The sequence below is a fragment of the Colius striatus genome, chromosome 18 (assembly GCF_028858725.1).
Source record: "Colius striatus isolate bColStr4 chromosome 18, bColStr4.1.hap1, whole genome shotgun sequence".
Lineage (NCBI taxonomy): Eukaryota > Metazoa > Chordata > Aves > Coliiformes > Coliidae > Colius > Colius striatus.
Window position 1 is genome coordinate 916,546 of NC_084776.1, and position 13,129 is coordinate 929,674.

Sequence of the window (13,129 nt, forward strand, 5' to 3'; positions counted from 1 at the left end):
CCAGAGTGGGGTTCACCTTGCTGGCTCTTGTGTCCAAGTCAAAGAGAATGGTTCAGGCTGCAGTCAGTGGAGTGAGGTGAAAGCTCTAGGGACAGCTTGTCTTGTCCTGAGACAAGCATCCCTAGAGGTGGTTCATCTTGCTAATCTGACATCTGGCTCTTCCCACTGGCTCAGGTCGTTGACATAAGCTAGGTAGTTAATGCTGGGTGAGAAGAATCTGACTTCTGGAGGTTAAAATACACCTGTGTGGGAGATGGGAGAAGAGGTATAAAGTCTGCTTGTTTTTCTTGCATAGGAGATGATTGTTGGTTGTCTCTTAATGCAGAAAGCTGGAGGACAGTAGGTAAAACTACTTGGCAGGCTGAGAAGCAAACAGAATGTGGCTCTTTTTGATGCCAGACTGCAGCTGCTCTGGCCAGACTGAGGCTTTCATCTGCTGGAATGGCTTTCAAACATTCAAGCATTACACAGGGACAGGGTACTCAAACACTTGGATTCCTTCTTTCTGTCATGACCTTAATATGATGAATTCAGTATTGGTGGCTTTAATTCTTTGGTGTTCTTTGGTGATGACAGGGAAGTCTCTGTATGTGAAGAGGCTGCATGAGAGACTGCAAGAAGAGCAGCCTGGCTGTACAGAACTTCTGCAAACCATCAGGCTAATTGAACCAGAAGTGGATGAAGATGAAGTGCTGAAATCTCTTCTGCCTTTTCTGAAGAGAGATCACCAGACAAAGCCCATGATATTCCATTTTGACATCACCTCTTCAGTAAGTCCCCCCGTCCCACAGCTGCCTTCTCCGAGTTCTGTGTGGATCCTTGCAGGGGGTGTTTCTTGGGAAGCCATTTCACTAGGATGTGTTTTCTGATTGTGTCAGCAAATAATATAAAGAACTTTTCTCCATCAGGATGGTTGAGCTCTGAAGCAGGTTGCCCAGAACAGCTCTGGAGTCTCCAGTGGGGGAGATACCACAAACCTGACTGGAGGTGGCCTTGGGCAACCTGCTGGAGCTGAGCCTGCTTTGAGTTCAATGAGATGATCTCCCCAGATCCTTCCCACCCTCTTCTGGTCTGTGACTCTGTGAAGTTCTCATGAGTAAAGAGGAAATGCCTTTGTCTCCCCCTGTGGTAGGTACGAAGAGGAATCCCAGAGTTCCTGTTCAAGCTGTTGGTTTTGCAGCATCTGACAGATAATAATGGCAATATGTGGCTACGACAGCAGTGCCATTTGTACATCATTGAGATCCTTGAGGTGCTGCCAGTGCCAAACAGAGCAGCAAGGCAGGTTTGTACATGGCAACACTTGATTCCTTTGTGTCTCTCAGTCACTTTGCATGCAGGGACCATCACTGTAAACATGGCACAGGGATTCCCTGTTGGGATCAGGGTGTGCTGTGCATCTCTGCTCCACAGGGGTGCCCCTGGTCTTGTGCAAAGGCATGTTGAAACCAGACAGTAAATCATACATGTTGTGGTTTCCTTGGGCTGGGAGTTTCTGAAGGCCTGTCACTCAGCCTTGCTGGCCTCACTGGAACATTTATGGGGAACATAACATGGAACCTAATCATCCTCGTGTTCCTTGGTGTGTTTGAAAGGACCAGCCTGTCTCTATGCAGCTCTAGAACAGAGTGTAGAGGTGACTGGGATAAACAACAACAGTTTCTTGGGTTGAGTTTTCCTGGAGGTAGCACCAAGAAGGAGCTGGGGGCAAGAATGCTGTTGGGAACAGGTTAAACAAACTGAGGAGGGTTAGGGCTGCAGCTTTGTGATGACAGAGTTCCTCTTTCTCTACTCCAGATGTCAGCAAGCCAGAGGTACAATTTCCTGGATGTGTTCCCTAAAGTAATGTGCAAGTCCCCCAAGGAAGTGCTAGAAATGGAGACACTTGGGAAGCAGTGTGGGGATGCTTCAGACCCAGGAATGGACATGGAGGAGTTTTGCAGTGAGGCTTTCCAGAGGCCTTTCCAGTACCTGAAGAGGTTTGACCAGGGGCACAACCTGGACACGTTCTGTTACGAAGAGCTGTCAGTGGAAGGGAGCCCAGCAGAGTGCCTGCAGCAGTTCCTGCTGCACTGCGGGATCACGGATCCCTCCTGGTCAGAGCTCCGCAACTTCACCTGGTTCCTCAACGTCCAGCTGAGAGACTGCGAGGCTTCTGTCTTCTGCAACCCTGCCTTTGTCCAGGACACCTTGCAGGGCTTCAGAGGCTTTGTCGTCGGCTTCATGATTCTAATGGCGAGGGACTTTGCGACCCCCTCCCTAAACATCTCTGACCAGAGCTCTGGAAGGCAGCCCTGCAGCCTGGAGGACGTGGCAGAAGAGGATCTCCTCCCGTTCCGCGTCCGCAAGAGGTGGGAGGCCGAGCCTCACCCCTACCTGTTCTTCAACTCGGACCGCGTGTCCATGACCTTCATCGGCTTCCACTTCCAGCCGGGCGCCGGCGGCGTGGACGCCGTCAGCCCTCTGAATGGCGCCGTGATCAAGAGGAGTGTGATGACTTCCCAGCTCTACAGGGGCTTGATGCTCCAGCGAGTTCCCTTCAACGTTGCATTTGACCAGTTGCCCCGCCACGAGAAGCTGGAGAGGCTGTGCATGGTTTTGGGGATCCCTTGGGTGATAGACCCCGACGAGACGTACGAGCTCACGATGGACAACGTGCTGAAGATCTTGGCTATTGAGATGCGCTTCAGGTGCAACATCCCCGTGGTCATCATGGGCGAGACGGGCTGCGGGAAGACCCGGCTGATCAAGTTCCTGTGCAGGTTACGCAGGAGCCACGTGGAGGTGGAGAACATGAGGCTTGTAAAAGTCCATGGAGGTACCACTGCAGAGATGATTTATGCCAGGGTCCAGGAGGCAGAAGCCCTTGCCAAAACCATTAAGAAGGAGCACGGGTTGGACACCGTCCTCTTCTTCGACGAAGCCAACACGACGGAGGCCATCAGCAGCATCAAGGAGGTGCTGTGTGACCGCACGGTGCGGGGGAAGCCCCTGGACCCCTGCTCCGGCCTGCAGATCATCGCAGCCTGCAACCCTTACCGTAAGCACACCCCAGGGATGATCCAGCGCCTGGAGCTGGCTGGCTTGGGCTACCGCGTCGCGGCAGATGAGACGAAGGAGAAGCTGGGATCCATTCCCCTGAGGCAGCTCGTGTACCGCGTGCACGCGCTCCCGCCCAGCATGATCCCCCTCGTGTGGGACTTCGGGCAGCTCAACAACTTCACCGAGAAAATGTACATCCAGCAGATAGTGCAGAGGGTGGCTGAGCACGTGTCGCTGAGGCAGCCTGAGGCACAGGTCATTACAGAGGTGCTCTTTGCTTCCCAGCAGTACATGAGGCAGAGGGGGGACGAGTGCTGCTTCGTCAGCCTGCGGGACGTGGAGCGCTGCATGGAAGTTTTCAAGTGGTTTCACAAGCACAGCAAACTGCTGCTGAGGGAGCTGCACAAGTTCCTTGCTGAGAAGAGAGCTCCAGAGAGCACTGAGGAGAGAAACAGCGTCATCTGGTCCCTAGTGCTGGCGGTTGGGGTCTGCTATCACGCGTCCTTGGAAAAGAAGGAGGTCTATAGGAGTGTGATCAGCCAGGTCCTTCCAGAACCCTACAACACCCAGAAAAAGATTTTGGAAGAAATCTCGCTGATGCAGGACCTGTTCCTGAGTGGTGTGCACCTGCGAGATACCATAGCAAGGAACTTGGCCTTGAAGGAAAACGTCTTTATGATGGTCATCTGCATCGAGCTGAAAATCCCTCTTTTTCTCGTTGGGAAGCCTGGGAGCTCCAAATCCCTTGCGAAAACCATTGTGGCCAATGCTATGCAGGGCCAAGCTGCTCATTCAAACCTCTTCAAGAGACTGAAGCAGATCCATTTAGTGTCTTTTCAGTGCAGCCCTCTCTCCACTCCAGAGGGAATCATAGGCACTTTCAAGCAATGTGCTCGCTTCCAGAAAGGGAAGAACTTGAAGGAGTATGTCTCAGTGGTGGTTTTGGATGAGATTGGGCTGGCAGAAGACTCTCCCAAAATGCCCTTGAAGACTTTGCATCCACTTTTGGAAGATGGCTGCATAGACGACGTCCCTCTCCCTCACAAGAAGGTCGGCTTCATCGGGATTTCCAACTGGGCTCTGGACCCCGCTAAAATGAACCGCGGCATCTTCGTGTCGCGGGGTGACCCCAGCAGGGAGGAGCTCATCGAGAGCGCCAGGGGCATCTGCTGCTCCTCGCGAGGGGCTCTGCAGAAGGTCGAACGCTACTTCTGCCACTTCGCAGACGCGTATGAGAACATTTGCCAGGCCCAGGACAGGGAGTTCTTTGGTCTCCGGGACTACTACAGCCTCATAAAGATGTTCTTTGCCTCAGCCAAGAGCTCCAGGAGCGAGCCAACGCCCCAAGACATCGCTGCAGTTGTTCTTCGTAACTTTGGTGGCAAAGATGACGTCGATGCCTTGGGAATATTCACCTCACAGCTGCCGGAAAGAGGAGAGATACGAGCCCACGACATCAGCAGGATTGACCTGGTGCGGCAGAACATCTACAGCAGCGGCGAGGATGGCGACTGCAGGTACCTGCTGGTTTTGACTGAGAACTACGCGGCGCTGCAGATCCTGCAGCAAGCTTTCTTCACCGCCCGGCACCAGCCAGAGATTATCTTTGGCTCCAGCTTCCCCAAGGACCAAGAGTACACCCAGATATGCAGGAACATCAACCGCGTGAAGGTCTGCATGGAGACTGGCCAAATGGTCGTGCTCCTCAACTTGCAAAACCTCTATGAAAGCCTCTACGATGCCCTCAACCAGTACTACGTGTACCTTGCTGACCAGAAGTACGTGGATCTGGGACTGGGCACCCACCGGGTGAAGTGCCGAGTGCACCCCAAGTTCCGTCTGATCGTCATCGAGGAGAAGGAGGTGGTGCACAAGCACTTCCCCATCCCGCTCATCAACAGGCTGGAGAAGCACTACCTGGACATCGGTACTGTCCTGGACAAGGGCCAAAGGGAAACCGTGGAAGAGCTGAAGAGGTGGGTGCACGAGTTCACTGCGGCCAATGCAGAAGAGCCCTTCGTCAGCAAGCAGAGGTACAGCCCCTCGGACGTGTTCGTGGGCTACCACGCCAACACCTGCGCCTCGGTGGTCCTGCAGACCACGGAAAGGCTGAAGCCCCTGTGTGCTCCCCATGAGCTCGTGCCCAGAGTGAAGAGAGAGGCCCAGCTGGCTCTGCTGAGCTGTGCCACCCCGGACTCTGTCATCCGCCTCTGCAACTCGATGGTTTTCTTCATGGCGAATTCTCTGGCCAATACCTACTTCAGGCAGCAGCAGCACACGGCGTTCGCAGACTTCCTCCGAGCTCACGTCCACGCTGGGCCCAGCTGCCAAACCATCTTTACAGAGGTGAGTGTCTCACAGAACCCTCCTAAGCCTGCACTGAGGTTTGCAGTTGAGGCTGCAGGGTGGGCTGCACCCGAGCAAAGTTGGGAGCAGCCTTGCTGCAGAGTGCTCTGATGTGCAGGGCTGGGAGTTTCTGCAGGTGTGCTGTTGCAATACCTCTGCTGTGTGTGAAGCAGGATTCGATGCTCCCTGACAACAAAAAGGGTTTTAACCGATGCAGCTCTCTACTTTGCAAGTAGCTCTGACTTCGTGTACCCAGCCAGCACAACTGGATACTGGCTGCAGAAAAGGTTGAACCCTCATTTCTTTGTGTCTGCCTCTGGTGTTAAAGGTTTTAACCTGTCTTAAGTCAGATCTCATGGGCCTTTAATGGGAATGCCTCTGGTTTAGTTTGGTCTAGCACTAAAGCTAAAGAACTTCAGCTGAGATTGACTGGGGAATTCCTCCCTCTCCTGCCTCACATGGAGACAAGGTGCTTTCTGTTGGGGCTGGACTTGCTGCTGCCTGAGTGCTGCAGGAGTGCACAGGACAGGGGTTCATGGGAAGCTTCTCAAAGGTTTAGCTGCCCCACTGCCCCATCTCTGGCAGCACCAGTCACTGCATCTGGCTACCCAGCAGTGACCCTGGGCTGGTGGAACAGCCCTCGTTGGCCCTTTGCGACTGGCAGACCAAATAAATGGCTGTTTGGGGTGCAGTGCAGCTCTGCAGCTTGCTGGCAGCTTGCGGGAGCATGGATGCACCTACTGACCCCCTCAGCACATCTTGCACTCCCAGGTGACCACCTTCTCGAGGCTGCTCACCAGTGCTGACGCTGCTTGCCTGGAGAGGGAGGTGCAGGGTAAAGCACAGAGGCCTCGGATCCTGTTCCTGCAGCAGTTTGACACAGAGTACTCCTTCCTGAAGAGCATCCGGTGAGTCTGGGTTGGCATGATGCTGCTTTGCACTGGCTGCCAGCTGGGTGGAAGGTGTGTGGGCAGAGCATTTGGAGTAAGGCAGATGGGAAAGGGAGGCAAGAGGCCGTGCTGTGCTGAACAAGGGGCTGGCGTGGTGCAGACTTTGTTGGCTCCAGCATGCTGAGATGGGGTTTTTCAAGTTACACCATTACTACAGGGTGGGTGTTTTAATCTCTGCTGCCTGCAGCAGCAAAGCTAATGTGGAGTGACTGCTTCTCCAGTCTTTAATGTTTTGTTTTTACACTTGGTGACTTCTTTTAAATCCCCTTTCACTCTTCAGAGATTTCCTTGATGCCACATCAGGAAATAAAGTCCTTATTATTCAGACAGACTTTGAAGATGGCTCTCAAAGTGCCCAGCTCATTGCCTCAGCCAAGTAAGTCAAGTGTGAAGTGGTTCCCAGCTGGCTGTCCTGCTCCTCACCACTGTTTGGTTGGGGCTGGTTTGGGGATTTCAGGGTCAGGAGTGTGTAATCTCGTGTTTATTCTGTAGCGGAGAGAATCCGGAAGCACTGATGGTGTTATGAATAGCAATTCATAGCCCAAGCTCAAAACAGACTAAGCTGGGTCAGATTACCAGAGCATCCCCTCGGGAATGTGACTCCTTGCCATTGTCTGCACAAGTCCTGGAGGGTTTTGAGGGTCAGGGGTGTTGCTGGAGGCAGCAGCCGGCTGGGGGGAAGAGGCAAGTTGGGCTGGCTGAGGAAAGAAAGTGCCCTCTTGCAGTGCAAAGGCTTGTGGCTGTGAACTTCTGTCTTTTGATCTGCCAACAGCATTCCCCCTCTGTTGCAGATACACTGTTGTTAATGAAATCAACAAGGTGGACCTGGGAGAAGCCTCTGTCTTTGTTTACTTCATCATGAAGCTCTCCCGAGTGGAAAGGGAAACGTCCTACGTGGGCTTCCATGGAGGTGGGTCTGGCCGTCTGCTGCTCTCCACTCTTCAACTGGCTTCAGGCAAACACATCAGAGCAACATCCCCCTTGTTCACCTTCCTTTTTAATGCTTAAAATCTGGAACCAGTGTGGCCTGGGGGTTGTCAGAGCTGCTTCCCTTACTCACAAGGGCTGCCCCTGGTCTCCTTGGGAGAGTCTCTTGCCTTGCCCACTGGCAAGTCCTCTTCCTGCTCTGCTGGAGAGCAGCAGACAGATGCAATGCTAAGTGCAGGAGGCTCCTGTGTACATATTCTGCCTTCAGCAGCAAGGTTCCCACTGTGAGTAGGGTGTTCCACGAGCCTCCCAGCCCCATCAGTCAGGGTAACGTGCATCAGCACAGAGTCAGTTGTTCCTTCCCCTTTCCACGTCAAGAGTAAGTGAATTGCAGATACGAAGTGCAAGCACACAGGTGCTGGGAGGTAACTCTTGGGAAGCTCATGCAGAAGAGCGTGCTGCAGGCACCAAACGATGGGTTTCTGTCTGTAGGACTGTGGCAGTCGGTGCACATCGATGATCTCCGCAGATCCAGGGACATGATCTCTGATATGACTGTCCTGCAGAACCTCTCCATCAGCCAGATGTTCTGTGAGGATTCAGGTGACACCAAAGGTGAGCTGCATGCTGCCTGTTGGTGTGCCAGTGGGGAGAAGGGGAGATGTGGTCCCACGGCCAGTGCTGGTGGAGCTGATCCTGTCAACGCATCATGATCTTCCCTGCTCAGCCTCTGTGGGTTTTTTGGGGGGGTGATGACAGGGCTACCAACTTGTGTTTGTATTGAGTTCATTACTGCAACCTGGGCTCAGGGGGTAAGTCCATTTGGTAGTTTTTCTTGTGGCAAAAGTGTTGTATTTGCACTGCTCAGCACCCTGAGCTCTTGCTGCACGAAGCTTGGCAGCCCCAGCAGCTGTGTTTAGAGAGGGGGGATTGCAGCTGCTCATGCAGGTGATAGTGGATCTCTGACAGATGTTCTATGCTCTGGGCTGAAGTTGCTGAAGAAACTCACCCCTGACTGGTGCAGAGGTGTACTGCTGCTTTCTGATACAAATTCTCCACCTCAGCTGCAGCTTTGCCTGTGACTGGAGAACAGGAGGAAAACGAGATGGAGGTTGGAACACCAGTGCACCGTGAGGTCAGTTCAGAATACATTTGTTTGCTTCTCAGCTGTCAATGTGGCTCTGCTCTTTGGCACCTGGAGGAGAAACACACCTTTTGCATCCCCACTGAAATGAGGAATGTTGTTTGCATCATGAGTGTTAATGATCAGGCACAAATTCCTCCCCCCACTGGCCAGTCAAAATGAGCTTCACCAAAGGAGGAACCCACTCCTAAGGACCCTTCAGTTAATTCCTGAGTTACTTCATACTCCTAATTATTGAAAATCGCTTTTAAAAGCTTCTGTTGTGTTTCCACACCCTGAAGCTGAGAACTGTGATTCAGAGCCTGCCACTCCATCTGTCAGTGCCTTCTGATGGAGGGGGGTGTTGGAAGCTGGTGTGGGCTTTGCTGTGCTGCAGGCACGGTGAGGCTGGCTCGTGAGGTTGATTGCAGGTGGCTTTTACCTCTCTCATGCTTAAGCACCTCTCAGGGAGGGCTTGTTTTCCCTACCCATGTTTACTCTTTCCCCCTTTTTCCCTGAACTGCTGAATTTTCCCTCTATAGGAGTCTCATCTTAGTACCAACACTGTGTTGCCAGTTTGCCAGGGCCACAGAAGTTGCTTCATGTACTTGATAACAAAAGAACTTAGTTAAGCAGCCTGAGAGGAGAGGCAGCCTGGGAGGTGGGATGGTGATGCTGGGGGCAGTAATGCCCTCATTTCTGTGCTGTTCCTGGGCAGGGTGAAATCCTGAACACCACTGTGCTCCTGAGGACCTGTGTACAAAGTGCTGTTGGGATGCTCTGGGACCAAAATCAAGATCTCAGCCGAAGCAGGAAGCGAATTGAGATTCTCCTCGGCCTTCTGTCCAGAGAGGATGGCTTGAAAGGTATGTGCTGCCTGGCTGCATGCAGCACTATGGGGACCACCAAAACATCTGAGTTAATTCCCTGGGGACCCAAAGGCCAGTGGGCATTGCTGTGGTGTAGGCAAGGTGTGGTCTCCCTGGCAGCCTCCCAGGAGTGTGTGTGTCTGTTCCTCTGATGGCTGTAGGGCTTTTCCTTGATTCAGGTTGTGGGTTTTTGTCTCTGGCTGTGCAGGCTCTGGTGACTGGGGTTTTTTTTTCCTGGTTGGCTAATTATTGAAACAGTTGTAAAATGGTGTGGCTTTGGGGTTTGGATCTAATGAAAACAGAAGAGAAAATGCAAGTTCCCTGTTGTTTTCCAGCCTCTTTCCTGAAGGTAACGAAGGATCGTCTCGCCAGCCTTCTGAAGAAGCAAGAAGAAAGATCCTTTCACCCCAAAAACTGGGTGCTTCGGGAGGCTTCCAACCTCAGTGCTCTCCAGGAGGCAGGCACCTTCAGGTGAGGCCAGCAGCAATATCTTGTAACCTGCAGGCTTGCAGGGAAAGTCTGACAATGGCAAGTGGGCAGCAGAGGCAGCAGTTTTGTGTAATCTGAGTATCTGCAGTGTCAGTCTCCAGTCTGTGCTGGAAACTCTCTGAGGGCAGTTTTGTCCTCTCCTGGCTCCTGAGGGAGGGTGGCTTGCAGCTGTATGGGCTGTGCTGGGGCGGGAGTGCATGAACACACAAGTGTTTGAGTGGAGCAGTGGAACTACAGGTGAGCCACCAGTGAGAGAAGTGTAGGGCTCTGCTGCTGGTGGTTTTCCCCCTTAAGTGCAAGGTGAGGATTTTCTCACATGCACTTGTCAGAAGTAGTTCAGGACAGCCACCTCCTGATTTGCTGATGTTGTTCACCTTCCCCCTGGGTTTCTTGGTGTCTTTCTGCCCCAAAGGCATGCCTTGTGGAAGCGAGTGCAGAAGGTGATCACTCCGTTCCTGGCTCTCCTGATTGCTGCCATAGACAGAAATGGCAATCTGGAGCTGCTGGCCAGGCCTCCAGCTGAGTGGGTGACAAAGCTCTGGATGTTCATCTTCAGTGACACAAAACTTCTGACTGTCCCTTACGGTGTGGGGAAGAGCAGGTGAGCCCTGGAGCAGCAGGAGGCCCTGGCTGGCAGCACCCAGGCCAGGCTGCCCTTGGACTGCCACTGCTGCTCGCTCCCCTGTGCTGTGCTGAGGGCAGCAGGCCAGGTCTCGGGGGCTTGAGGTCTGTTCTTTCTACCTTTAACCCCAGAACTCCTGGGCTTTGCTCTCCAGCTCTTGGCATGCTCACATTTCTTACCTAGCCCCCAAGCCCACACATCCTGCCATGGCAGCCTTTTTGCTGTGGAACACCTACTGAGTGAGTCCTCACGCTACCCAGTTGGCAGAATGGACTGCACTGAGTCCTTCAGTTCTTTCCTCTGCCACCATATCCTTCTGGGACTAATTTCTTGCTTTCTGCAGCTCCCTGCCTCTCGTCTGAATGTCTTTCCCAGACAAAAGCCCAGTGCATCAATGACCTTTTAATCTCCTAGCTCCCAGCCAGAGATAATTCTGGTGCAGAACAACATGATGGTGCCTGCTGATGCTGGGAATAAGGTGCCCTTCAGCTGGAGGATAAAGGAGTACTTGGATGAGATGTGGTTGAAAGCTCAATACATCCAAAACACTGAAGGTGAGACACTGGCTCGAGCTTGTGGCACAGAGCATCTCCATCCACCTGCCCCATAAGCTGTGCTTTGTCACTACCATTCCTCTGCCTTTCTGTCACCCTGGAGTCATCTTCAACCCCTCTGTGCTCATATGAGCCAGCAGAGCTTTGTGCAACTAGCTCTTCTTCGTGCCCCACACTCTCAGTCTTTCTCCCATGTTCTGTGCCTTTGTATTCAAAATGCTGTGGAAATGCCAAGAGCCCATTGCAGGGGGAGGTTCCACAAACAGAGCACTGGTGCCTGGGCTGAGAGGGCCTGGCCTCAAGTCCCTTGTTAGTGCTCTGCATGAGGGGAGTGCTGCATGCATCAGTGATTAATTAGGTGTCAGCCTCTTTGGGATGGAAGCCGTGTCACACCCAGCCTCCTCCTTCCTTTCAGCTTTTCTCTGTGTTCTCCTTTTCCAGACCAGGCTGAGAAGTTTGTGGATATCTTCCAGAAAACTGCACTGGGGAAATTTATCTCTGCCCTGAATGAGGAAGACAGGCAGATGCTCTTCCAGAGCTACGCTGTGGACTTCATTGTCTTGACCGTTGGTGCATCCTCCCCAGAGGAGCTGAAGGTCAGTGGCTGGAGCAAGAGCTGGAAACCCTTTGGACAAAGGGAAGAGCATGGTGCATGTGTATCAGTCTTGCCTTCTCAGACACAGTTCCCTCCCTGACACAGTAATAGCAGGGTAGCCCCAGAGCAGATGCATTTGACACGGAGTGGCTGCTGCAGTCGCTCAGAAAGCTGTTCCATAGCAGCCCCTGTAACTCCTGACACACCGGTTCAGGCTGAGAATTTTTGCCAGGATTTCCAGTACAAAAGCTAATGATAAAAGTTGTTGGGGTTATTTTTGACTTGTAACACTCTTTTCTGAACTTGCAGTGCCTGCAAGTGGCCTTCTTCTCCTGCATAGAGGAATGGAAGGCCACGGCTGCCAGGGAGGAGACGCTGCCGTCTCTGCCGTGGGTCCACCTGAGCTACGACCGGTTCAAGAGCCGCCTGCAGAACCTGTCGAGGATCCTGGCTGTACACCCTGCTGTGGTTGGCCACCTTCACCAGGGAGGCTATGAAATGCCACCTTCAGAGATGGTAGAGTCACTACCCAGGTGTTTTGTGATCCTCAGCCCTAGCAGAGAGCTCTGTCTTCACTGGATGAGCTTGTGTCCTGTCTCCCTTAGACTTCAGGAACAGTAGAGTGGGAAGCACAAGCTCAGTCCAGAGGCTCAGTGTGGGGGATAATCTGCTCTGTTACCATTGTTACTAGCAGGTTTTAAGCCAGTTTGCCCCGCTTTTGCATCAGTTAATAGGATGTGCTAATGATCTGAGCCATGAGCATGAGAATTCCAGAGCTTAAGATAATCAAGTGGAACACATGCAGTAGAACATATGCTGTAGCAAACCAGATTCAGAGCCTGAGGTTCAAAAAGCGCTCTAGAGTCCAACTGCAGTGTCCCACTCACACCTGTGTGTGCCAGGTTTTGGATGTGTTGGCTGCAATCGTGTGTGCTGAAGAGCTGGAGAGCCAAGTGCAGACCATGCACCCAGAGGTCTGGCTGCAGAAAGTGAAGAACCTTCGGATGCCCATTGAATTCATCTGTAAAGAGAAGGATTCACAGAGGAGTGGGATTCAGTGCCATCAGCTGCTAAAAGCACTCAGGTATGTACCACAGATCTGCTCACAGTCTTTTGCCCTACTGTTAATAAGGATATTAGTACTTTATTATGAGACTGTTACTAGACAGAGAGCTGCTCTGGTGCTGCTTTTCTCAGGCAAAGCCTTTGCAAACCTTTCCGGGCTCAATTACATACCAAGCATCAGGAGCCATGGGTTTTTTCCTCATCTCACATAGGTTCTCACTCTGACCATGTCATCCAGTGCATTCCAGCTGGGTTCAGGGATTGTTTAACAGTCTCCTTGGGGTCCTGTTAACCAGCAGTGTCTCCTCACTTCATCCCCTGTGATAAAGACTGTGAGATGGGCAACTTCACAGCATCTGAGATGGAGTCTTGTCTTTTGAAAGACAAGCCCAGAGCTACCCCAGTTTCTTACAGACCTTGTTTAGTTTAACTGAAGTGAAGGATGTGTAGCTAATTGTGAGGGCCTTTAGAGGTGTAAGAAGCCTTTGCAGTGGTCCCAGCTGTGCTGTGCCAGGACAGGCTCCTCTGCTGTGCTAGTGCTGTTATG

At 52.5% G+C, this 13,129-nt stretch overlaps 1 protein-coding gene across 6 annotated transcripts in view; it reads left to right on the plus strand.

Moving 5' to 3' along the window:
• Window positions 1-13,129, plus strand: part of RNF213 (ring finger protein 213) — a 49,011-nt gene that overhangs the window by 19,948 nt on the left and 15,934 nt on the right. For all 6 annotated transcript variants that reach the window (XM_062010859.1, XM_062010861.1, XM_062010858.1 and 3 more), the window contains 15 exons: window positions 577-770; window positions 1,133-1,285; window positions 1,798-5,388; window positions 6,160-6,296; window positions 6,619-6,714; window positions 7,130-7,248; window positions 7,758-7,880; window positions 8,330-8,400; window positions 9,107-9,254; window positions 9,593-9,728; window positions 10,159-10,347; window positions 10,783-10,922; window positions 11,364-11,518; window positions 11,827-12,033; window positions 12,420-12,601. In XM_062010859.1, the coding sequence (XP_061866843.1) occupies window positions 577-770; window positions 1,133-1,285; window positions 1,798-5,388; window positions 6,160-6,296; window positions 6,619-6,714; window positions 7,130-7,248; window positions 7,758-7,880; window positions 8,330-8,400; window positions 9,107-9,254; window positions 9,593-9,728; window positions 10,159-10,347; window positions 10,783-10,922; window positions 11,364-11,518; window positions 11,827-12,033; window positions 12,420-12,601 (5,641 nt within the window). The remainder of the gene's footprint in view (window positions 1-576; window positions 771-1,132; window positions 1,286-1,797; window positions 5,389-6,159; window positions 6,297-6,618; window positions 6,715-7,129; window positions 7,249-7,757; window positions 7,881-8,329; window positions 8,401-9,106; window positions 9,255-9,592; window positions 9,729-10,158; window positions 10,348-10,782; window positions 10,923-11,363; window positions 11,519-11,826; window positions 12,034-12,419; window positions 12,602-13,129) is intronic.